The sequence below is a fragment of the Macrotis lagotis genome, chromosome 2, assembly GCF_037893015.1.
Source record: "Macrotis lagotis isolate mMagLag1 chromosome 2, bilby.v1.9.chrom.fasta, whole genome shotgun sequence".
Lineage (NCBI taxonomy): Eukaryota > Metazoa > Chordata > Mammalia > Peramelemorphia > Peramelidae > Macrotis > Macrotis lagotis.
The window spans coordinates 296,692,641-296,718,945 of NC_133659.1; the positions used below are offsets into that span (position 1 = coordinate 296,692,641).

General features: G+C 33.9%; 1 protein-coding gene across 1 annotated transcript in view; it reads right to left on the bottom strand.

Moving 5' to 3' along the window:
- Positions 1 to 26,305, bottom strand: part of PPFIA2 (PTPRF interacting protein alpha 2) — a 190,207-nt gene that overhangs the window by 71,192 nt on the left and 92,710 nt on the right. Inside the window, exons 5-11 of the mRNA XM_074221063.1 lie at positions 21,896 to 22,042; positions 21,280 to 21,414; positions 13,996 to 14,079; positions 13,572 to 13,703; positions 9,692 to 9,754; positions 8,165 to 8,256; positions 609 to 744 (exon numbers count right to left, since the gene is read on the bottom strand). Of these exons, the coding sequence (XP_074077164.1) occupies positions 609 to 744; positions 8,165 to 8,256; positions 9,692 to 9,754; positions 13,572 to 13,703; positions 13,996 to 14,079; positions 21,280 to 21,414; positions 21,896 to 22,042 (789 nt within the window). The remainder of the gene's footprint in view (positions 1 to 608; positions 745 to 8,164; positions 8,257 to 9,691; positions 9,755 to 13,571; positions 13,704 to 13,995; positions 14,080 to 21,279; positions 21,415 to 21,895; positions 22,043 to 26,305) is intronic.

Genomic DNA, 26,305 nt, shown 5'->3' on the forward strand with positions numbered 1-26,305 from the left:
GAACTTAGGTCTTCCTAAGTTTTCCGGACACTGCACCATATTTCTTGCTGACAAATCATATGCTATCTGAATTGAACATGACCTTCAAAACAAATGAGTTCAACCTCTGTGTTTTAGAGGATGTTGATAAGAAAGGAGGTGCAATGACTTGCCCTAGGTTATACAGCTAATGAATGATACTACCAAGACATAAACTCAGCACTTTGGAAATAATATGGTAAGTAGATATGTAACTTGACTTGGAGTGTGAAGCACCTGGGGTCCAGTCCTACTTAAGACACTTAAGATTTTTGTGGCCCTAGATAAATAAATCACTTCAATTTTGTTGCCTCATTTGTCAAATGAGGGGATTGGACTCTATATTCTCTTACCTCTAAATATCGAGTTGCAGTCCCCTGACAAGGACATAGTTTCTTCAGCTCCAAAGCAACAATATCATCCTTCTTTTTCACACATGACCACAGTGACAATGTCTACTTTAAGACTTTAATTTAATATTTTATTTAATATTTAAGTTAATTTAATAGTTTAATATTTTTGGTGCAAAGACTAGTAATGGAACAGTGTAATGATTATAATCAAACAGTGGGAAAGTATTAAAGATTCACCTTTGGCTCATCTCTTCGGACTCCCATACGGCCTCTCCTGGGTCTTCTTATAACCTTAGTTGACCTGTAGTCAGACTGGCTGTCCACAAGTGAACCTACAGAATACCGAAGTTCTGTTGAGGTATCCAAGTGTGTCCTGTTGGAAGGAATTTCAAAAACAGACATAATTTACTACAAAGGAAATTACTTGAAGAGATTAGACTCAGTGGTTAAGTGATTAAGATTGCTCCTGATTAGTTTAATGACTTAAAATATTATTTCAACTCATAAACTCCTCCTTTACCACCAATTGTGGTAGACAACAAAAATGTTATTTTCATCAGAAAAGTTGGGTGACTCACTCAATATAAGCCAACTAGTAAACGTTGGAGAAGGGATTTGAACCCAGGTCAACTGACTCCAATATTAGTATTAAATGTTTTGCAATAATTATTGCCTCTTCATTCCTAGGAAATGCTTTCTCTGCAAGCAGTCACTAAACCATCAAATACAAGACATTTGATCTATTGGATTTAAAAATGGAAATATAAATATAAAAATATAAAGCAGAGCAAAAGGTCTGAAAGTTATAACTCTGGCTTGATAAAATATTATAATAGAAATGTATCCAGAAACATCTTTGGGTTAAACAAGCTTTTCCTTAATTTAATGATAAAGTAAATATATAAGGAACTTCATCTTACTACAGCATATTATGCCTAATTGACTGTTGGACTTGGGGGAAAATATGAAGAGAAAACTCAAGGGTGACTTTTGTTAGAGATTGGAGTTTGCTCAGCAGCATAAGTACAGATCATTAATATTTAAAGTCCAAACTACTGGTTATTCTCATAGGATCAAAATTTCCAGAGCTAGAAGGGTTTCCAGAAGCTATCTGATAAAAACTTTGACTTTGTACAAATAAGAAAACTGAGGAAGAGTGAAATAAAGTGGCTTGGCTACATCATAGATAATAAACATAAAAACCAGAAGTTTCATCAACAGTCATACATATATATTAGTTTTGATTAGAAATCTTCAATAGTTAAGTATAATGAAATGATAATGGATTCTTTTGTATAAGCATATCATTTTAATATGATTTAAATATCTCTGTGACTTTTCCAATGCCTGTACTCATTACTGCAGTGGACTATCTCCTCACCATTCTGTATCTGAGAATACTTAATTTCATTCAAGACTCCTCAAGTTCAGTGCCACCTCAAACAGTTTATGGCTTAAACTCCTGGACTACTTGGTGAAGTCTAGGATTCCTTCTCAAGTAATGCTTTTAAATGTATAACACAAAAACACATAGTATTTCAAAGAAAACAAATTATATTGAAATAATATTATCAGCAAATTTGAAAAGTAGGTTAAAAGACCCAGGTTAAGATAATGTATAGAGACAATCGTTTTTGATCTCTCAAATTACTAATGTTTTCTTTTTTTGGCAATTACTTGCATACATTTGATTGTTAAAAGGTCATAGAAAGGATTTTCAGTCTCTGTGCCTCAGGCTCCTTATCCGAAAAATGAGGGAACTGGTTTTTTGATGGCTTTCCAGTTTGAGCTATTATTCTATTCTCTGATCTTATTTACATTCCTCATTTTATAGATGATGAAACAGTAGTATCATTCACAAACATTCTGTTTCTCCTAAATAGAAAATAATCTTGAAATGAACTATCTCATTTCTATCAGTGTATCTCCAGTGTCTAACTTAGTTCCTTGTGTTTTTTCTTGTTTTAGATCTGTATTTTTCATTACTATAGGAATTCCCAGTCAGAAACCTCCCTCATCCTTCTCCATAATTTTCTCTCCTGAAAAACTGCAGACACTAAAAGATTGTTACTTGACTAGAGTTTCTAGTAAGTAGGTTTCTGAAAAGGAACCTCGTCTTCAGGATGAAGAGGTTGACTATTTGTTCACCACAATATATCTCCTCACTGCCTTGATCAAAGTAGATTTTTATCCTATCATTGTTTAATTTACTGAATAATATTCTGTAGCTGGATAGATTACTGGACTTGGAATCAGGAAGACATAAGTTCAAAAATTGCCTCAGATACTTATTAACTGTTACCCTGGACAAGTGAATTTCTCCTCTCTACCTTGGTTTCCCCAATAGTAAAATAAGGAAAATAACAGTGCCTCTTTCACAGGTTTGCTATGAAGATCAAATGATTTAATATATATAAATCTCTTTGCAAACCTTGAAGTCTTACATAAATGCTACCTATTATCATCAAGATACGGATTCAGACATAAATCTAGATGTTGCTGCAACAGAAGACCTCAGCTATTTCTTTTTTATCTTTTTTAGGATTTTGCAAGGCAAATGGGGTTAAGTGGCTTGCCCAAGGCCACATGGCTAGGTGTCTGAGGCCAGATTTGACTCCAGGGCCAGTGCTCTATCCACTGCACCACCTAGCTGCTCCATGACCTCAGCTATTTCTAAAGAAGCATCTTTTCCACATAAGCCAAATAAGTTGCTGAAATGGCCGATGAGAAGCTCCAAGTTGCTCTTTTCTATTCATTGGTTTTATTTATATTTAATTTAAACTGCTCCAGGTTTCCTCATTTTCATATTAGAGTTTAATACACTAGAAAGTGATGAAAAAATGCTGAAAGTTTTCAGTTGTCAAAATGATATTTTCTAATAATAGCTGTAATTGAACTGGAAATAGCATCTGGCCATCCTCAGTATATCTGGAATAGCCTATTATATATTTTACTCTCCAAGACAGAGGAAAATACCGTATCTCACATAAAAATATTTTAGACCTGTTAAATTGAGACAGCTAAGAAAAGCTTCTAATGAGCTTTAAAGTCTTCTTTAAAAGGTTTATTGCATGGTTCAAAAATCATAATTTTCTTTAAGAAAAATAAATGGGATTATTTTTTTATGTTTTAATCTTTTCTTTTAGTTTCTTGATAAGAAGGGAGCTCAAGAAGAAGGCTTGACTGCTTTGATCATAAAAGCTACTTAAGGGTCTTCAAAGCTTTGTCACAATTCCAAACTGAAGTACCCATTAAGATTACCAAACTGATTTATTGTATACATTGCACTACAAGAACATGGCAACCAACACCCTGGCAAGGTTTTATTTGGTTATATATATATATATATATATATATATATATATATATATATATACTCTGAATTTAGCATATTCCTAATTTATAGGAATACAGATGAAGAAATGCTGCTGCTGCTATATTATACAAGATGGTTATTATTCCAGTTCCCAACCTCCCACAAAAAAGTAATGATAAATGACCAAAGTCAATGTCACCTCATCAATGAGTTATATAAACATTTGAAAAGTGAAATGAGCCATTTTTCTCAACATTTGTCTTAGGTCATTAATAAATACTTCTTTTTAGAGGGAATTTAAAAATGGCCAAAATACTATCCATATTTTGATGGATAGTTGTAAGAATGATGTTTTTAAGTGATTTTAGTCATGTCTGACTCTTTAATTCCATTTGGAGTTTTCTTGGCCAAGACCATGGAGTGGTTTGCCATTTCTGTCTCCAGGTCGTTTTACAAATGAATAAACTGAAGCAAATGGTTAAATGATTTGCCCAGGATCACAGTGTCTGAAGCTATTGAACTCAGATCTTCCTGACTCTAGGCCTGGTGGACTATCTACTGAAGCACCTAGCTGCCCTTTTACAGCAATGGTAGTCTAGACAAAAAACAAATTTTTTTTTAGATTTTTCAAGGCAATCGGCTTAAGTGACTTGCTCAAGGCCAAACAGCTAGGTAATTATTAAGTGTCTGAGGTCAAATTTGAACCCAAGTACTCCTGACTCCAAGGCAGGTGCTCTATCCACTGCGCCACCTAGCTGCCCTGCAAAAAATTTCTTAATGTAGTCTTATTTTACTCATTTCTGACATTTGATTTTTTGGTTCTTTCATATGGTTCTGAAGTTAGGAGGAAATTTGACAAGACTGTGAAGCATACAAATGAAGAATGATACTAACAAAATTACATAATGATATTTAGGAAGTAACAGCAAAGAACACAGAATGATGAAGAGTGTCAGTCCAAAATCATTTTGACTTTTCCTTTATATTTTATATTGAGGTAAAGAACATTGGTGTCATTGAGGGTGACGTGTAGCTAGCAAAATGGGCTACTCAGGGGGTGGTTAGGTGGCGCAGAGGTTAGAGCACCGTCTGTGGAGTCAGGAGTACCTGGGTTCAAATCCGACCTCAGACACTTAATAATTACATAGCTGTGTGGTCTTGGGCAACCCCATTGCCTTGCAAAAACCAAAGAAACGTGGGCTACTAGGTTTGGGGTCAGAAGAATATGCATTCAAATCTGGCCTCCACCAATTACAAATCGAATGACCCTGGAGAAATCGCTTAACCTTGCTAAGTTTGGAATTCTCGGTATCTAAATTTTCTTCCAGCTATAAATCTAAGATTCCATGATCCCAAATAGTAATTTTTGATTTGTAAAAAGACACCAGAAACATATGCAATTGAAAATATTAAAAAAAACTTTCTTCCTCCTACCCTTTCTCTTTTGGATTTTCATGATGTTACAATTTTGGTTTTACTCTTTGTCTTCATGTTCCTTTTCTGATTTCTTTATTGACTCATCATTCATATTCTTTCCCACCTTCACCAATGTCTTTTTCAAGGGTCTTGTCCTCTTAATTTTTCTATACTTACTCACCTTGCACAGTTTTAATTATCTTGTCTATGCATAAGACTCCCAGGTCTGTGTCTCCAGCACCAATCTCCATCCTGAGTTGATCATTGATTGCCTAGAGGACCTTTATATTGCTTGTCCTAAAATCATCTAAACCCAACAAGTTATCCTTTATTATCTTTTCTATCAAACAGCCCCATATTCCCCAATTGCCTTAACAAAGATTTGTAATTTCACTGTCATCCTTACCTCCTCATTGTCCCCTACACACCTATTCCTAATGATTTGCCAACTCCCAGGAATTTTATCATCAAACTTTTCACATCTATCCCCTCTGTCTTCCTTATGGAATTAACATCCTAGTTCAAACACATATTTTTTCTTAGTTGGAATACCATAAAAGTTTCCAAATTGGTCTCCTTACCTTGACTCACTCTTTTTTTTTAGGTTTTTTTTGCAAGGCAAATGGGGTTAAGTGCCTTGCCCAAGGCCACACAGCTAGGTAATTATTACGTGTTTGAGACCAGATTTGAACTCAGGTACTCCTGATTCCAGGGCCAGTGTTTTACCTACTGTGCCACCTAGCTGTCCGCCTTGACTCACTCTTTATCCAAGACACAATTGCCAAAGTGATATGCTAAAAATATAGGCTTATGCATGTCACTGGTGTATTTAATAAATTCAAAAGTTTCTCTTTTAGTTCCAGGATCAAATATGAATTTCTAGAAGTTTGATGTTTAAAACAACCTCCCCCTTCAATTCACTCTTCTGCCTTTATTAAGTATTCTTCTGCTTTCTATATTCTATCTACACAGCTTTGTCCAGGCAGTGCCTCTTTGTGAGGAATATAATGTGTCTTCACTTCTGTTTTTGAGAATCCCAAAGCTCATCTTCTTTGCTAACTTAAACACATGGAAACTTTCTGGTTCTCCCTACTGTCTCTACCACAAAAACACCCTGTATATTTATTTTGTATATTCTAAAATGCATACGTGGTTCTACCTCAATAGATTATGGAAGTTCTTGGAAAATAGGGAAAGTTTCAGTGAGAACAATATCTTGAATATAGTTAAGTGCTTAATAAATGCTATTGACTGACTCTCCATTACAAAGTCCTGTTCTGCTGCCTAATTGTCAAACAAAGTTAGTATCAATTTTTCAAAGGTTATACCAGTAAAACATATATACTGGATATTTCCATAGTGTAAGGAATGTTTTATGTATGGGTTAAGCACTAAATCAATCTGTTTTTCCAAGGATCATGAGAGGCATATCTGGTGATGAATAATTTTTTTTAGGTAGTGTAAGCATAAGACAAAACAAAATGTGTAGACTGTCAATTTTCCAATCATGGTGGAAAAAGGGGGGGTGGAAGGATCTAAGAATAACATAAATGAACTTTTATTTGATTATAAATGAAAGATTTTTTGTCCATTGAAGGAGAAGATGAGTCATATGTTTCTGGAAATTCTTCCTATAAATTCAACAAGAGGAAATAGTTAAGTCACACTTAATTGGAGGGAGGTCTTTTATAGTCTTGGAGAGGCAGAGTATATACGTTCCTATGACCAAAGACAAAAGGGAACACTGTTTCATTGGCTCTTTAGTTGATGTTCATAAGAAAAGGAAAGGAGAGTTGCGTAGTGAGTTGAAACCAATGAGAAACTAAAAGAAACACAAATAAAAGAAAACATCAAGGCATTTTATGCTAGAAAATAAATATGGGCTGATCACATGATGAAAATGAAGGGAAAAAAGTAGACATCCAGGGTGCTCTCCAGGCCGCTTCGCAATGCCAGAGGAGTGTACAGCTAGCCTTAAGTACAGTGGTTGGGTTTTCTATGGAAAACTTAGGGAAGTATCTAGTTAAGAGGCCCAGAATGTGCCATAGGATGGATAGATTTCAATCTTTATTATTAGTGAATGTGCAAATGTATGAGATCACAAATCATTTTGAGTATTGATCCTCTGAGATTAACAGTTGATTATTTAATTGAAGTCATTTAGAAAAAGATCTTTTTCATCATAGTCTGGTGAAGTCTATAATGCACAAAATATAGAGTGTGGTAACAGAAGCCAATTATGATGAAATAGTTATTTAAAAAAAGAACAAGTTGCTAGGTTAATAACCTCTGCAGTTGAGGCAATAAAACAAGGTCAATATTATTTCTCATCAAAGAGGTTGAAAGTATTAGGAGTGTTTGTAGAAGAGATGAAGAAAAGCTTCACCCAATAGTTGAGCTTTGGCGTACTCACTCGATGTGAAACATTACTAGTTTTCCAAAGAGTATATTTCTGAGTAGTGCAAATTCTAACATAAGCCACTGATAAAATTATGCTTATATTTTAACTAAAGTTATGAAACTTTAGATGACATAAAAAAGAAATAATTGATATTATTACTAATTTTAAAAAATGAAATGCAAACATTTAATAATTCTTTTTCTAAACAAGTAGAGGATTGTGGAGTTGAGTGCCTACAATTCCATTTAGATAAAGGTACTTTTGACTTTTTCTCATATGATAGATTTAACCTCATTTGTAGATATTTCAATGCTTTCATTCAAGAAGCTATTTACTTTGAATAATTTACAAATGAGTAATTTAGTTAATTACCAAATTAGTCTAAAAAGTTACTGAATAGAAGACTACCAAGGAAAGCTGTGTGCTCTTTGTTTAGTAAAGTTATTTTAAACTAATATCCTTTAAAATGTAAATGTCTTATGTTCTATACTGAGTGTAACAGAGATAAATGGGATTAAAATGATGCAGAATTTTCATTTATCAACTCAATATTTTGGTGAACATGGTATAAAGAGGTAGTAGCAAGTCAGTAATACAGAGCTTTAAAAAATCTTAATAATTATTTGTAAAGAACAAAATCAACTTTTAATTAGTAGTTACCTTGATATTGTGGGTTCAATCAAAGAGCCAGTCCTTATTTTCAATTGGTCTAGTTCTGACCTCAGTTTTTCAATTTCTTCTGCTAATCTTTCCTAAACATCAAAGAAACAGTACTCAGACACTATGCATATTCCATTATATCAATCAGAAAATTAATAATTCAATCTCCTGCTTCATTATTCCTGAAAACAGACATTTGGTCAGCATATTGTGAGGCACAACAGTTCAATAGGAATTATTTCTTTAGAGCAGAAATTGCCCTCTTTCCAGTTAAAAATTTCATCTTCCTTAAACTTCTCACGTCTCTTCTTTTTTTATCCATTATACCCTGCATTACAGAATGGCAATCAGATACAACTGGAGTCTTGGATCTTGGTCCACGGTTGAAAGGGGTTTTACATAGTCCTTGTAGTAGACATTTACTGGATACAGGGCCCCCTCCCCAATTCCTGTACTTTTATTGGGCCCAAGATTTCCACCAATGAGGGTGGGCAAGCCTCTTTGAGGACCCCATTTTCACCACTGTTACTCTCAAGCTCACCAGAATGAAAGCAGGGTGATGGGGCTAGAGAAACCATTAGGGTCATTAATTGGTGTTTCTCTTTTCCCATCACTCTTGATGATTTTGTGTTTGAGACAGAAATATCTTGTAACGGTTCTTTGTTCATTATGTACTTGCTCTTTATCAAAAAGTACATTTTATTGTAAATGACACGAAAGCAGGTTCTAAGACAAATGAGTCACTTTTACCAATCTGCTCTTAGCTTTTATTCAGGCTCATTATTGGTTATAAAATTAGAGTGTGGGAGGTCTGAAAATTTCAACTTCATTGAAAAAAGAGACAATGTCTATCATCTGAGGACCAGCTCAGCTAAACAATGTGAAATTTATCATTACAAACTGGATGGCAAATGATGAGCTTCTTTGTCTGTGGTAAGCCACAGTGAGTTTGATTATATTACCTTAATTATTTTAATATTTCTCTGAATTTCCCTATATTTTTCAATCATATCAACATTCTCTAACCAGATCCCCACATTTCCATGTAACTTTGCTTTTTTCCACTTAAGTAAATCTTTTTTTCTCGAAGACTTGAGCCAAGTCCTCTCTTATCAAACCTTTCCCAATTTTATCTAACCCATACTAAAATCTCCCACCTCTGAATTCATTACATAGCTTCATTGATTAGATTGAGGACTTCAACACAGTCCATGAATTAAACAACAAATATTTAAATACCTACTATATGTTTAGTATATATTAGTTTGAATTTATATATATATGTATATATATACATATATATCCTATATTCCTAACTATAAAGCAAGTTTCTTGAGAACAGATAGGATTTGGGTATTACACCTTATTTTATAATCTTTTGAAAGCACAATGCTTTCTATATATCAAGTGTTCAACAGTTATCTGCTAGTATTGATACTACTCATTCATTTAATTTATTTCATATCTATAACATTAAAAACATATAACTCTTACACAGATGACAAAATATAAATGTTTTCATACTACCTTATCATGCAAAGATTCTTCAAGATTCTTTCTGAAACTTTCAGATTCTTGAATTAAAACATTCTAGAGGAAAAACAGATGTGAAATCAATTGAACTACATAAAAGTAATAATTATATCTATTTATCTATATATGCAGAAATAAAACAAATGTCTATTTTTAGTACATTAACTCACAGTTTTCTTCATGAACATAGATTCCTTAAAACATATCTTCACATTTTGGAAAATGTAAAATTGAAATCTTGTGGCTTAGCTTGTAAAATTCAGAGAGAGAACAGAACACAAACATTTTTTAAGGTGTTAATCATTTTCTACTTGTTTCATCCAGACTACTTGTTTAACAGGTAATAAAGATGTCTCCTTTATATTTTAAGAGAAATGGCAACAACAAAAAGCATTCATGTTTATTCACTATCCTATAAAAATGTGAATTTCTGGTGAACACATCTTTGACACCTCAGGAAATGAGACATCATCAGATGATGATTTGCTAATAATATTTCTATTTCCTAGACAATGTTAATTGCCAAAATAAAACACACATATATATATGTATATGATAAAAAATTAGAAACAAATAAAGATAGACACAGACAGACAGACATATAGATATATTTAAGTAGTTTTTCATTTTCAATGAAGAAGGTGATGTGTAAATGAACTGGATATATGTGAGGGGCATGCTATGGTAAGTCGCTGACCTCACTTTCTTCTCTAAAGTCATCTGGGTCCAGTGGTCAGATATAAATCAGGATGACTGGAGAAGACCCTGGATGTGAGGCAATCAGGCTTAAGAGACAAGCTCAAGGTCACATGGGTAATAAATGTCTGGGACTGGATTCGAATTTAGATTCTCCTGATTATTGGGTCAGCACTCTTTCTATTCAGCTGCACCCCCACATAGATTGATAGGGCTCAGGTCCATGATTTCTTTCTTATAGTAAATTAAAAACTTTCTTTATCAATCCAGGATGGCATTTTTCTCTCTAATTTGCAGTTTTATTAAATTGCCCAATGCACTGATAGTATAAGTCACCTGGAAAGAACTGAAACCAGGCACTCCTGTCTTCTAGGCTTGCCCTTTTGTTACTACACGTATGATGATTTTTACATTTGCAGAAGTTTCTTGTGAAAAGATAAACTCTTCCTTCAAGTAGGACTTTCACAATGATAGAAATAAGTTGCACTAATATCAAATGCATCTTTGGGATAAAGAAATGATTATGACCGAGAGCAAGAATTATATCTTTTCCAAACTACAATTGGTATCATAGTAGGTAAAACAGAAAGGTCTGGAATCAGGAAATTGAGTTCAAATCCTACTTCAGATACTAGCTGTGTGACCTTGAACAAGTCATTTAACCCCTCTGTCTCAGTTTCCTCATCTGTAAAATGAGGATAATAATAGCACCTCTCTCTTTTGAGGTTGTTTTACAGTTCAAATGAAAGATTAATTGTAACATAAATAATATATAATATATATAGTAAATACTATATATTAGCTGTTGCTGCTGCTACTACAGATACTGCTGCTTTTGCTGTTGCTATTACTACTACTACTACTACTACTACTAACATTACTAACATTACAAATAATTCTGATTTCTTCTTAAAAATTACTTGGAGAGAACAGTAGAAATAAGGAAAGAGTAAGATTACTGAAGTGACAGATTTAATGACTACAATCGTATAACGGGCAAAACAAATCATCCTCAGGAGTGGGGGGGGCAACAGTTATACAGATCAAAAAGCCTAGAATCTATGGACCTCAAACTAGAAGGGCTTAACAGGTCATCTAGGTGAATCAACTTCATTGTAAAAATGAGGAAACTGAGACACATGGAGGTAATTTAACATGCCCAAGCTCAGGGAATTAAAAAAAAATAGAAGCACAATTTAAAATCTGTAATTTTCTGAATCTAGAGTCAATGTTCTGTCTCCTGTTTCTGTTCCTCTAAGAGATAATATGCATTTTAATGGTCAAATCAAATGGTTCAATCAAACATTTTTTTTATTGGTCCATTTGACTATTGCAAGGGGGTAGGTGCCCAAGCTCAAGTTTAAATAAATATTCAGGCAGAATAGTTAAGATATTTTTTTTTAGCTTGGGCTTCTCTATATCTATCTATACCTGTATGTACATAGATATAGCTCTCTCCTTCCTCTATCTCTCCTTCCCTCTCCATCACTCTCCTGTTTTGGGTGCTCCGGGTTTAGGGATCTGCTCCCTGAGGGGGATTCTCCTACATACCAACCATGCATATGATTATAGATATTAAACCACGAGGATGTAACACATCTAGTTAAAAACAGAATGACACATTGCAGAACAACAGATGTGGTTTTTTTAACCTGAGGAGGAAGGCAGTTTCAGAAAGAATGCTCCCCCTCATACCAGAAAAAAAGGATGACTATTGATTCTCAGACAATAAAGTGCCAGTTTTATATATGCATATTTGTTATATATGTTAAAAGTTCCAGTTATAACAATGTCACAGTTCCACATTCTGTCCCAGAAGTCTTAGGGCATTTGAAAGTTGTTCAAGTCCTAAGACTTTTGTAACACGACAATCTTCACATATCCTCATCATTGTGCTCTTAAGTTTTAGCTCATTCTTCCGAAGGACCTATTCTTTTGGGGTAGAATAGTGCTCTCCCAACCCCCTCCCCACACTTTGGAAGCAAGTTTTTTTTTAACTCTTCTTGTTATACTATCTTGCTTCAAACCTTCACTAGTTGACAAGGATGCTCTCAGTAAAATCCCTACAGCAGCAGGTACAATGGGACATGCACCTTATACAAAGGAGCAACAGCATTGCAGGATGATCAGCTGGCAATGATCTGCCTTTTTCTCAGCACTGCTGGACCCAAGAACTCTGGAGATCTTATGATAAAGCATGTTATCCATCCCAAAGTAGAGCTGATGGCATCTGAGCACAAAGTGAAGCAAGCTTTTTTTTTCATTTTATTTTTCTTGAGATTTCCCTTTGTGTGTGTGTGTGTGTGTGTGTGTGTGTGTGTGTGGTGAGAGGTTGTATTTACTTTTCCAATATGACTATTGTAGCAATGTTAAAACAAATAAATAAATAAACTAACATATAAATAAATAAACGTTTTTAAAAAAATTCATTCAGCAAGGTGAATGTTCAGTGGGGATTTGTGAGCAATGGTATTGCTAATACTCAGTCCCTAAAATCCTGAGAGTAGCTGTTAGTCATCTCTAGGGGTAAAGAACCAATGTAAGGTAAGGCCTGGACCTGGAGAAGAAATTCCAGAGGGAGTGCTATACAAGAATTATGGAATGGGCACAGTGGGGAATTAAGTCATGCACATTTGAGGCAGAATAAGGCAAGATAATACGAGCTGGATCCTCAGGGAAGCAAGAGATTACATAATGGTGAAGAGGGTGAGAGAATTGGAAAGCATTCCAACCATGGGGGAATATCATCAGCACAAAGGTAAGAAAAAGGGAGGGTCCTGTGTAAAGAACAGCATGAAGGTCAACTTTGCTAGATTGGAGCCTACAGGAAGGGGATTTGTGTATATTAGAAACTTGGAAGGAGGGGATTTTCTGAAAAGGTCAAACAAGAATTTATATTTTATTAGAGAGGAAATAGGGCTCCATTGGAATTTATTGAGCACAGGAATGAGATATTTTGAGTCTCCTAGGAAAGCAAATAAGTGGTGGACAGATTGGAACAAGGGAAATCTTTAGTTAAACAAGTAGTATTTCGGCAATGAGATACTTGGAAGGCAGTTGCTGGACAGTGTTAGAAATCACTGGAACCACCCAATGTTTACCCCAAATTAAAGCTGAGGACCATCTGGATTTGTATTACTTAAGTGGAATAAACAGATGCCCATTCAGTTTGTTTTACCTTTTCTTCCAGAGCTGCCATTCTTTCTTTCAAGTGTAGCTGTAATCGTTCATTGGATTCCGTCAGAAGTCGATCTACAGTGTCTGATAACCTTTTGTTGTGTTCCTCATTCATTTTTTCTCTTTGTCTAGCCTTAAATTTCAGGGGGGAAAAACCCAACAACAAATGCTGTCAACTTAAATATGAAAAAATATTGTTTCTAGTCAAAATTGAAATTTGGACATGTTAATTGAAACATTTTTATTGAGTCCCCAAAGCAGATTAAACTTCTCTCCTGATGTTGTCAGAAACTTTTTTTCATTAAGATGCACGTAGCCTGCCAAATGTGATTTAATTAAAGCCCACAATCGATAAAGAGCATATTGTGGAATATTAAATTCAGAGATGGTGGGAGGGAACGGAAAGAGATCTACAATTCACATACTCTTTGAAGTTCCTGGTTCTTCTCTTCCAGTTGACCTTCCAAATGCCTCATCCTCTCTTCAATGTTACCATGCCTCTCCTCAGCCTGTCAAGAAATTGGAAAGGTTAGCTGGAAACCGCACGTTTTCCCAATATTTCATCTAAGGAAATTGAAATAAAATATAAAGCAAGCTACTACCAACCGCAAACTTAGTTTTCAAAATTGAAATTTTGTTTTAAACAGGCAGCTGAACAGCATCGCTTGAAATGTGTCAGCTACAAAGGCCTGTTACATCCAAGCATCAGCAAAACATTGGAGTTGTTTATGAGCAATGAAATCAGCCAAATGGAACATGCAGACTGTGCAGTTTGAACAGAAACCTGCCATTGGAAAACTTTTAAGCTCCTGAAGCACTGAGCTGAATGATGGTTGATTATCAATAACTAAAAAAAAAATCATTAAAATATTTATAAATGAAAAAAAAATCAAACCAAAAAACAAAACAAAACAAAACAGATGGAGTCTATTTAGCAATAGAAAGTAAAGTCCAGTAGGACTACCTTCCTACGTATGGAGATCAATTCTTGTAGTTTAGCTTCCATAACATATTGATAATCATCAGATGAGGTAGAGGAGGTTGGATCAGACTAACAAGTCAAGGAAAAGGAGAGGGACAAAATTGAAAAAATCAGAACTAAAGACACACTGAACAGAACACAGCACAAGAATGCTTAAAAGAAAAATGTGACTGCAAATTCAATACTTCAACAGACAAGAATTTTGTGGAGAGAACTACACTGATATCTGGCAGACATGATGTTGTTGATGTACAAAAATGGAAAACAATGATAGGCTAACATAAAAAAAACCAAGAAAGCTACTGACCTACGGATGGAGGTTTAAGGTTAGTGATGATTGGCTGATATATGATTACCATAGAATGAATCAAAGCAATGCTAATAAACTCACGTTATAATTGGAATTAGGGGAAACCAAACACCAGAATATGTCTCAGAGGCTGTTAAAGGGTCCTTAGTGGGGACTAGACCCCAGTTATTTGGATAAAAATGGAATTAATGAGGTTGAATCTTGTATAAGATGCTAAATAAATAACCCAATTATGAAATTTTCATACTTTTTTTGGATACAGCCTTTAATTTTTTTTTCTAAATCAAAGAAAAGGCTAGGCTGTGTAATGTCACAATTTACAAGAGATAAATACATTTTAATTGACTCCACATTATACTTAAAAGGAGAATTCCTGAAACCAATATAGTTTGGGATCTTGAATGAACATTATGGCTATCCATTTGAAATTTAATCTTTGGTTGACTGATTGATGTTACGTAATGTGACATTTTCCTTTAAAAAAAAGATGTCAAGTTTCCATATTGCTCAGGACACGCTGATGCTGTAAGGTCAGTAAAAGATACTTAAATAATGCATAATAAGGAAATCAAGTGCTACATTGACTTCATTGTTCTTCTAATGAAGCCTTTTCTTAAAATGAAAACATAATGAATCTTTGCACATATTCTATGTCAGGTGTCTGGAGAGTTCCATCACTTTACAGGTAAATGCCAGATTGTCACAGATATAATGTGTTCAAGAAGTGGGGTGCAGCTGAGAGCTGTGTTTTTTAATAGTATGCTATATCAAAGATATGGCTATGAATATATTCATAAATACTATTAGTGAAATAAACACTATAAACAGAGGATCCAAGTTGCCTAAGTAGAAATTAAATAGTAAATTGTTTATAGAAATAAGGAACTTTTCCCATCCAAAAATCAACCTACAAAAGGGAAACATAGTAAAGGCATATGTCCCTATACATGAATATGTAATGTAAGGTTTGGAATGAGATAGTAACCCATTTGAACATGATATTAAGCACAGATGAATATTTCCTCCACAAGGCACAACAGTATCTCAGCATAAACACACTTAGCATTTTAATACTGATATAGGTAAGTAAGAGGCAACTCAACATTTGCTGTTTCCAAGATTTTTGCTCAGCTTCTCATTTCCTTGTTAAAAGAAAATAACAAAGAAAAACATAAAACAAGCAACAAAAATATTGTCTGTAAAAACTGAATATATGAACCCACTACATTCACAAAGCTGCAAAGTATACATTTGTCATATAATTGTCAGAATGGGAGGTGCTTTATATCTCATGTAGAGTTAAACTACAAATATTGTAAATGAATTGAAGCTTGGGTGACATTCTCAATTCTACAGATGTAAAAATGTCTTTTAGTCATAAAAACATCATGTTAAGAGAGTGCTAATAGTTCTAAAAATATCTGAGAGAAAATGCAATTATGCCAAGAAAATTGGAAGTGTGAAGACTTTCAACTTCTGATATTTTCTTGGTGAAACTAAAGTCTTTAAATAGACTTTGATATTCTATTCTTTCCTGTCTTTTCTCACAAAACCACATCAAAACAAGTTATCAAAAATATAGTTAAGGAAGGAAAAGGGCATTTTATTCAAACAACATTTACTGTATGCAGGTAACATTTCTTACACTTATCTTGCTTTTATATAATTGTTTACATGTTTGCTCCTCCATTAGATTCCACATAAAATACGTCCTTTTCTTGGTATTCCCAATGCTTATTTCAATGCCTTAGTACAACTGGTGCTTGATAAATGATCCTCAACTGACTAACCGTACTACTAGAGTGATGAATTTAACACTGCCGTAAGTGTCCAAAGTGGATATTGGATAATACGCTCGGCAGATATTGTGGTTATTAAGCGCAGTTCAATCATGGAAAGAAAATTATGCCATCCTAAGGATGGGATGGATAAGGATCGGAGAATGTGTAAGAGTATATATGTAGAGGTCAACTCTGCAGACTTAGCAAAGAGTTACAGCTAGGTCTCCTTTGGTCAAATAAAGAATGTCCTCTTGAAGTTGGTTTATGTATTTAAATTTGCACTATTCAAATTTATAATTATGTAAATATAATTGATTTCAACTCATTAAATGAAAATATGCAGGATAAATTTTAATCATGTGACCAATTGGTAGATTTATTATTTTTATTAGTTGGGAATTAATAACACTGTTAAAATAAAAAGGCATTGATGAAAATATTTTTTAAAAGCATGAAGTATTTTATAGTTTCCAAGGAACTATACTAAAACTGGAAAATACAAAGAAAAAGCAAAAAAAACCTCTGACCTCAATGTGTTTATATTCTAATAAACATGATAATGTATATATATATATATATATATATATATATATATATACATTATCTATCTATATCCATCCATCCATCTATCTGTCTGTCTGTCTATCTCTTTATTCTTGAAGAAGACCACTTAGGGAGGTGATGCCATGACAAGCACATGAATTGGATTGGAGTGAGAAGGTGTATTCTAAGTCACCAGCCTCACTTTCTCCTCCAGAGCCATCTGGATCCAGTGGCCAGATAGGAATCAGGACAACTGGAAGTAGTCTTGGATAGGAGGCACTCAGGGTGAAGTGACATCCCCAAGGTCACACAGCTAGTAAGAGTCAAAAGTTTGAAGCTGGATTCAAACTCCCATCCTTGACTCCAAGACCAGTTCTCTTTCCACTGCTCCTATGATATACATATCTTTAATCCAGTCAGTATTTTCTGACACAAAACGATTTATGTATTTGTGTATGCATGTATATACACATAAATTACACAAAAATATCTGAGGAAATATGTAATTATATCAAGAAAAAGGAAGTGTGAATGCTTTCAACTTCTGATATTTTCTTGTGAAAATAATATCTTTGAACAGTTTTTATATTCTACTCTTTCCTGTCTCATCTTACAAAAGCACATCAGATCAACTTATCAAAAATGTAGCTAAAGAAGGAAAAGGAAGTTTGTATATATATATATATATATATGCATATATACATGTATTCATAAATACATACTTTTGCAGAAGAAAAATACTGACTAGATCAAAGCTAGTTTTAGAACTCCTCACAACCTATTCAATAAAAAAGACTAACCACTAGTCTATTACTAAAGTTCACCAAATCTTTTGTCTAGGTTATGCCAGTGTTTCTTGATGGAAATTTGTCAAGAATAGGGACTATGTTTTTTTTCCCCTCTGTATTTCTAATGCCCTGCCCATTAGGAGGGTGAAGTGGAGGGGGTGGTGCCAGAGGGAGGTCAGGATCTGTGATTTCATTGCCAAGTGGAAATTCTGTCTAGTGATACAGAACACTAATTCTCCTATAAATCATATGACTGACTAGCGTACTCAAAAGTTTAAGAAAACTGCTATCATTCATTTATCTAATATATTGAGAATCAGGAATGGAACATTGTTCTTTGTGATTTCATTTCTACTATTCTATCCCACAAACCATGGGACTAGGTCCGTACACAAAAATAGGTGCTTTCTATGGATTTGGTGAATTAAATAATTTAAGTAGCACTACATTTTACAACAGAAGTATTAAGATCAATATAGAGTTTGGAACTGACATGGGGGGGGTGGAATTATTGTTACCAGTTAGCTTTTATGGTAGAAACATAAGGAAAAACTTAGAAGTTACACTTTAAAGAGAAACTGAAAAAAACAGATGAAAGATTTTACAGAAATGGCAAAGAGACAGAAAATGGTAAAGGGAAGCTTTATAGCAGAATGAAGGGAGGAAATAGATAAAAGAGATAAGACAAATGAAGATAGGTGAATAAAACATACTGGAAATTTGGTCAGGATAAATAAGTTGAAATACAGAGGCAATGAATTAAGAATCAGGAAAGAAATTGAAAAGACATTTGCTAAAAGACATCATTGATTAGTTCAGGGATGGGAAACCCTTTTTTTCTGCCAAGGACTATTTTGATATTTATAACATCATTCATGGGCAACACAAAATTATCAACTTAAAAATTAGCCTGCTATATTTGGTCAAACATTCAATTAATTCTCCCCTAAAAAGTTTCTAGATTTAATTGAATTTCAATTCCCGCCTGTGGTTTTCATAGAGTGCCAGATCAAATGATTTCCTGGGACTTATGTGATCCATGAGCCAGATGTTCCCCAGACTTGATAGAGCTCTACAGGAGTGTTCTGGTTTTGAATTCCATCTCTGTTACTTCCTAAGTGTATGAGCATAGACAAGTTCTCAAATCCCTATTTTTAGTAAGGTCAGATCCCAATAGATCTCTAAACATGAAGAGGAGATTAAATATATCAAACATTAGAGGAGTAGTTCTTATAGTTGGTATAAGAACCAGTTCTTTTTATTTTTCGGCTTTTGCAAGGCAATGGGGTTAAGTGACTTGCCCAAGGTCACACAGCTAAGTAATTATTAATTGTTGGAGGTCACATTTGAACTCAGGTCTCCTGACTCTAGGGTCAGTGGTCTATCCACTGTGCCACTTAGCTGCTCCAAGAGTAGTTCTTAAGAACTCTTATGAGTAAAAAAAGGAGTCCAGAGTGTTAAAAAAAAAAAAAAGGAATCTAGAGCATTAGAAAAAAAGGAACTCATAAGTTCTTATAGAGTTTTATGAATTATTTGGATAACTGTTTCCTTGTTAAGATCTTAATTTCAGAACAAAAAACAGACTTCACTTCAACAGCCATTATTGTCTTTTAAAATGAATGGAGTTGTGAAAATCCCCCAAAGCTCCCCAAAACACATTCCTTTTTGAATAAATGGGATCAAAATGTGATAAAATAGGAATAAAGCTATCTTCTCCTATGTTGTAAAGATAAATGGAGCCTAGATTTAGAGTTGGAGGGAACTTTAGATGTTATTTATAGTCCAACTTTATCATTTTACAAATGAGGAAATTAAGGTTCACAAGAGAAAATGTGACTGAAGCAGAAGGTGAACCTAGGCCCTATGATCCCAAATACATCATTGTTTTCAGAGCACTATGCTGGAGATAATAGAAAGAATTTTGCAAACCCTAAAATGCTACATAAATGTCAGCTATTAATTTGCTAAATTATATATTATTTGATAATAACGTGATAAAAATTATAGCTGACAACTTTACAGTATAATAAGGTTTTTAAAATCATTTTATGTACATTGTTCCATCATGGATCAGTGGTTAGAGTATTGGATTTGGAATCACAAATACTTCATTTCAATTTCAAATGATTGAACCACCAGTGAGGTTCAGTGATGCAAAGCAATTAGTCTGTTTTTACAGCTAATCAAGTAATAATTATAGGACCTGAACATAGGTTTGATCTCAATTCTAATGTTCTTTATGGAACATAAGACTACCTCTCAAGTTTTCAAAATTGCCATTAGTGGCTCAAATTTTAATAACACTTTTTTTTGTGGAACCTCTTTAACAGTGTTTAAAGCCTGTAGTTCAGAATCGAATAATCTCAATCTGTATTTCTATAGATTTAATCAATTGCAATAATTTTTTGACTATCCAAAAATAAAACTATTTTAAAATTAATACTTAAAAAAATTTAATCAACCAAATCATTATTTTAAATGACTATATATATATATATATATATATGTACTCTCTGAATTATTTAATTTCCATTTGATAGTAAAATGCAAGAATAGACTATTACGACTAGAATGATTCTAAAAGTTTAAAATAGGCAATTTCTGTTGAAGATATGGTGACAATCCTATATTAATTAGCTAATCTTAAAATACTCTTGTGACTTTTCTTGAGTATATCTGAAATCACTTCCACGAAAACCACATTTGGACCACTCAATACTTGCATCTCTTTCTTTGACGATTTAACGATTTTCATCAAACTTCGTACCAAAAGGAAATGATTGTCTAATAATGTCTGACGACTAACACTGCTTCATAACTGAACTCCAAAGTCACCACATTTAGCATGCCACATATACAAGTGAAAATGATTATTGCTGTCTCCTGTGTAATTTTCCCATTATGTAAAATCAATATTAAAAATAATGATCGCTACCTGATTTTCAAAAGGTTATTGTTTTAACTTGTAATGCGTAGGTAAATCAATCAATCATCTATCCTACTACCTTTCTATCTATCTAGTTAGCTCTAAAAATCTTAAATTGCATAATGGTTTGAACATATCGACAACAATTTATAATTAATTTAAATTACAGAGGCTTGAAACATTTTCTGTTATGGAGAGAAATTTATTTAAACCATAGTTATTAATACTAATAGGGATGAGGCATATAATCTTCATCACTTTGATACTCAATTATCATGCTTAGTACCACTAATTTGAAAGTGTCTTAGAATGAAGAAAACAGCATATTTAGTCATGGTTTTTATTGGTTTCCAACAGGAATGATCGTCATAGGCTGTACCTTTGTCAATGCTGCAATTCTCTGTGCAAGCTCAGCCTCCACTTCTGGCAAGGTCTCGGCTTTCCTCATGGTTTGCTGCAACTTTTGTTCAGCCAGTTCAAGACGTTCCTGTAACTGTCTATTCTTCTCTTCCATCTGAAACCAGAGGGAACTATCAACAAGTTATGAAGACTAAATTAAGCAATCAAACATGAGATATATGTGCATTGATGCTTTACTTCAACACTTGCTAAATAAGTATTTACTATACCATAACATGTTCTAATGTTCCTATACCAGGCAAAGCAATGACCTAGTCTTTTGTAAAGGATGCTACCTAGTAATAAATCACAGTACAAGGGGAAAAAATTGGATACTAGACACTGTTATGCACTTCTATGACTCCACAATGATAAATAATAATGTCATTTTAAAGTTGCTCTACTATGCCCTGGGGGAACCCCACACAAAGCAGTTCTCAGTTCAATCCATTTTTCTTTGTCCCATCCTCTACTGCAAACAGTAACCTAATATCACAGAAACCTACCACAAAGCTAATTTAGATTAACCTGTTTCCTTCCAGAATGGTGAGACGTCACAGACATTCCCGAATAGAACCATGACATAGATACTGAACCTGACGTAGGATGGCTTCCTTATTTGCCAGCTCATTTTCTAGTTTATCATTCATATCATGGATGGAGGTGGATTCTCTCTGGGCACTTAAATAACGTTTCTCAAGAGTGGTGATTCTTTCTTCCATGTCTTCCTTCTGTGCCATAGCCTAAAGGTGATAAATATATCAAAAGTTTGGTAATTCGCATGCACTACAATCATTAGAAGAGTTTGGTGACCATAGGGGAGATATAGGAAGAAAATTTAGGTGATAGGAAAGCAAAAGTTCTTAGTTAGAATTCAAGTTATAGAATGGTGATGAAAGCTATTTAATTAATGAATGAATAAAATGAAATTTCTTTAATTAATTAATGAATAACATGAACTCTAAACTTCAAATAATGAATGTGGATCATATAAGATTTTCTGTCCCTCTATAATCCACCTGAAATTATCCCATGTCATAGGCAACTCATTATTTCTAAATAAATAATGAAACATATTTGTAAATTGTATAATACAGCTGTTCTGTTGCAAAGCCATGGTAGAAAAACTAAAACAGACATCTGCCACTCAGGAATGGAGCAGCTGTTTGAACAAAAGCCAAATGCAAGTCTAACTAATATACTAAAGAAAGGTCGCATGTATAGCCACTTACCTAGAAACAATATTTTTTATGTGCTTAGGCACATACGCAGAAGAATTTGAAGTACAAGGGTGATTTCTTTTACATGAATGTCAGTCACCCAGTGAATCTATCTTTACAGAGGCAGCTAGAGAATAAAATGCTGAGCTTTCAATTGGAAAACTTTGAAGTCAACTACCATCTCATACACATACTGAATATGTGCCCCTGGGCAAGTCACTTAACATCTGCCAACCTCAGTTTCTTTAACTATAGAGATGAACTATCTTCTAATAATAAATAAAATCACTACCTCAAAGATTTGTTGAGAAAATCAAATTTGATTAAAGGTGCTGGAAAAATATATCTTCCTTTCTCTTATAACAGAGAAAGACAATTAAGCAGAACCATGTGATATAGTGAACATATTAATATATTTAAACTTTTGCACCATACATTCTAAACTCTCCACCCAAAAGAGAGGAAATGTATTTCCTTATCTCTTAGCAGAGTCTACACTTAGTTAAAGCACTGTTTCATTTTAGATTCTTTTCACTTCCATTATTGTGGTCATTCTGAAATTTGTTTTCTTGGTTCTGACTATTTTGTATAAATTTGTACAAATTTTGTCATATTTCTTTGAGTTTGTGAAGTCTGTTATTTCTTATAACATTTCTTACACTGTTGAACCAAAATATGTTCAATCTTCTCCTAAGTGATGGTCACCTATATAATGACTTTTTCCCCCTTTTTTATAATAAAGCATATGTCCAGCAGGGGGTCCTCCAAAAATTTAGTAACTTTTCTCATCTAATTTCAAACTGTTTTCCAGAAATATAATCTCAATTTATAGTCCCACCATGAATATATTTGTGTTTCTATCCTTCAACAATTACTATAATACAGACAACCATAATACAGTATATGTATATTGGCAAATTATATATCTGTGGTGTTTTTGTGTGTGTGTTTGTGTGTGTGTGTGTGTGTGTGTGTGACATTCTAGATATATAATTTGCCAATTTGCTTCTGGTGAGGTAAAACTCAAAATTGTTTTAATTTGCAACCTTTTATTGATATTTTCCTGAAATACTAATTTTTTACTTTTATATATATGTACATATATATATATATACATATATATATATATATTTCATTTTAAAAGAATTTCTAATAGAGGCCACAACTCAGGTGGATTCTCCTAAAGTTTGTCTCTAAACAACTTTAAAGTAATGCCACAAATCAAATTTTGGTGTGATGCGTGCATAAAAGGTCAGGGTGAGACATTTTTCCAAGCCAAGATAAGTTGACAGATTGACAGGCAGTTGACAGGAGAGGTCTGTGAAATGGGATTGGGGGTTATCATGGATCTGCCCAGAGGTAGCACCAATAGCAGGCCTTCACAACAGTAGATTTGGGAAAGAAAAGGAAATCAATAAAAGAAAATTTTGAAAAGAGAACTTACAGTTTGGTTAAAAAGAAGAACAAAAATACTGAAGAAAACAAAAAAACTTTGAAAAAAACAGAATTAGCTAAATTATAAGAGACATAAAAATTAATTGAAGAAAAGAACTCCTTAAAGAAAAGCAAAACTGACCAAAGATAAAAAAGGTACACAATTTACTAAAGAAGCTAATTCCTTAAAGCTAGATTTGGGTAAGTGGAAGCTAATAAGTTTGTGACACATCAAGAAACTATAAAACAAAATCAAAAGAATTAAAAAAATAAATGTGAAATATTTCATAAGATAAATAAGTTACTTGGAAAATAGCTCAAGGAGGAGAAGATATAATTTTTTTTGGTCTACCTGAAAGCCATGATCAAAGAGAGACTGGACATTATATTTTAAGAAATTATTGGGGCAGTTAGGTGGCACAATGGATAGAGCACCAGCCCTGGAGTTAGGAGGAATTGAATTCAAATCCTGCCTCAAACACTTAATAGTTACCTAGCTGTATGGTCTTGGGCAAGCCACTTAACCCCATTGCCTTGAAAAAAAAAAGATAACAAGAGTCAAAAGAAACATTAAAAAAGGAAACATGGAAAAAGAAATTATAAGGGATTCAATAATGTTAAATTGTTTACATTCTTACATAAAAAGATAATCATGAAACTCCTAATAACTTTATAATATTAGGAGAATTAGAAGAATTCTACATAGAGGACAATGAATGACTGAATTATGTTGTGAGAATGTTTTTCTTTTTTTTCTTTCATGATTTTTTTTATTTTCACAGTACTACAATAATCTTATTGTGAAAGCAAATATAATCCCCCCTCCACCAAAGACAAGAGAAACCTCAAGAAAAATAAAGTAAGAGGAAAAAATAAAAAGTGTACTTCAGACTATGTTCAAATACCATTGACTCTGTCTCCGCGAATGGGTTGCATTCGTTATCATCAGTCTATCAGAGAAGTTACTTCTATATTTTTCCCACAGTTGCTATTTGACTAACTGTATCCCCCCCATTCCATCCCTTCCTACTTCCATTTATTCCATTCTCTCTCTTTCTCTCTCTCTCTTTCTCTCCTTTCACCGTGTCCCACCTCAAAAAATGTGTCATACCTTAGTACCCTCTCCCATGATTTTCCCTCTCTTCTATCCCCTAACTCCCCTCCTCTCCCCCTGTTCCCTTTCTCCCATCCCTCCCCTCTCCTTTTTCCTCAAGGGTAAGATAGATTTCTATACCCTACTGAGTGTGTATGTTATTTACTCTCTGAGCCACTTCTTTTTTTTCCAGGTTTTTTTATAAGGCAAATGGGGTTAAGTGGCTTGCCCAAGGCCACACAGCTAGGTAATTATTAAGTGTCTGAGACCGGATTTGAACCCAGGTCCTCCTGACTCCAGGGCCGGTGTTTCTCCACTACACCACCTAGCTGCCCCTTCTGAGCCACTTCTGATGAGAATGGAGGTTCACTCACTCCTCTTCAACTTCCTCCCCTCCATTCCATTGCAAAATCTTTTTCTTGACTCTTTTAAGTGAAATATGTGATGATGCTTTTTTTAAAAAAAAGATAATTGTGAGAAGGATGCTTTAGAATAAGGCAGAAGGGAAAAGAAAAATGGGGAAAGAACTCACAGAAGGAAGAGCTTTTACAGTGGAAGAGAAAATGGTGGTAAGTTGGGCAATGCTTGAAGCTCATTCTTTTTTTTTTATTTTTTTAGGGTTTTTTTTTGCAAGGCAAATGGGGTTAAGTGGCTTGCCCAAGGACACACAGCTAGGTAATTATTAAGTGTCTGGGACCAGATTTGAACCCAGGTACTCCTGACTCCAAGGCCGGTGCTTTATCCACTACGCAACCTAGCCACCCCTTGAACCTCATTCTTTTCTAAATTATTCAAATAGGGGAAAATTTATTTATGGACACTCAACTGGCCATGAAATAAATTTTACCCACAGGGAAGTAGGAGGGTAAAAACAGAAAAGAGAAAGGAGAATTGTAAAAGGGAGGGAAAATTAAAGAATGTAGTGATTAGTAAAAAAGACTTTTGAGAAGGGATGAGGTAAAAAGAGATATAGAAAGATAAACAGAAGAAAACAGGATGGCAAATACACAGTTAATAATCATAATTGCAAATGGGTTAAACTCACCCATAAAATGGAAGTAGAATAGGTTAGAAATCATATTCTAAAAATGTTTTATAAGAAATATACTTGAAAGTAAAAAATGCACACAGACTTAAAGGAGCTGGAGAATAATCTAATATATTTCAGCAAAAGAAAAAAAGACAGGAGTAGTAATCATGATCATAGGTAAACAAAAGCTAAAACTGACCTAATTAAGAGATCTGAAATGAAAGTACAA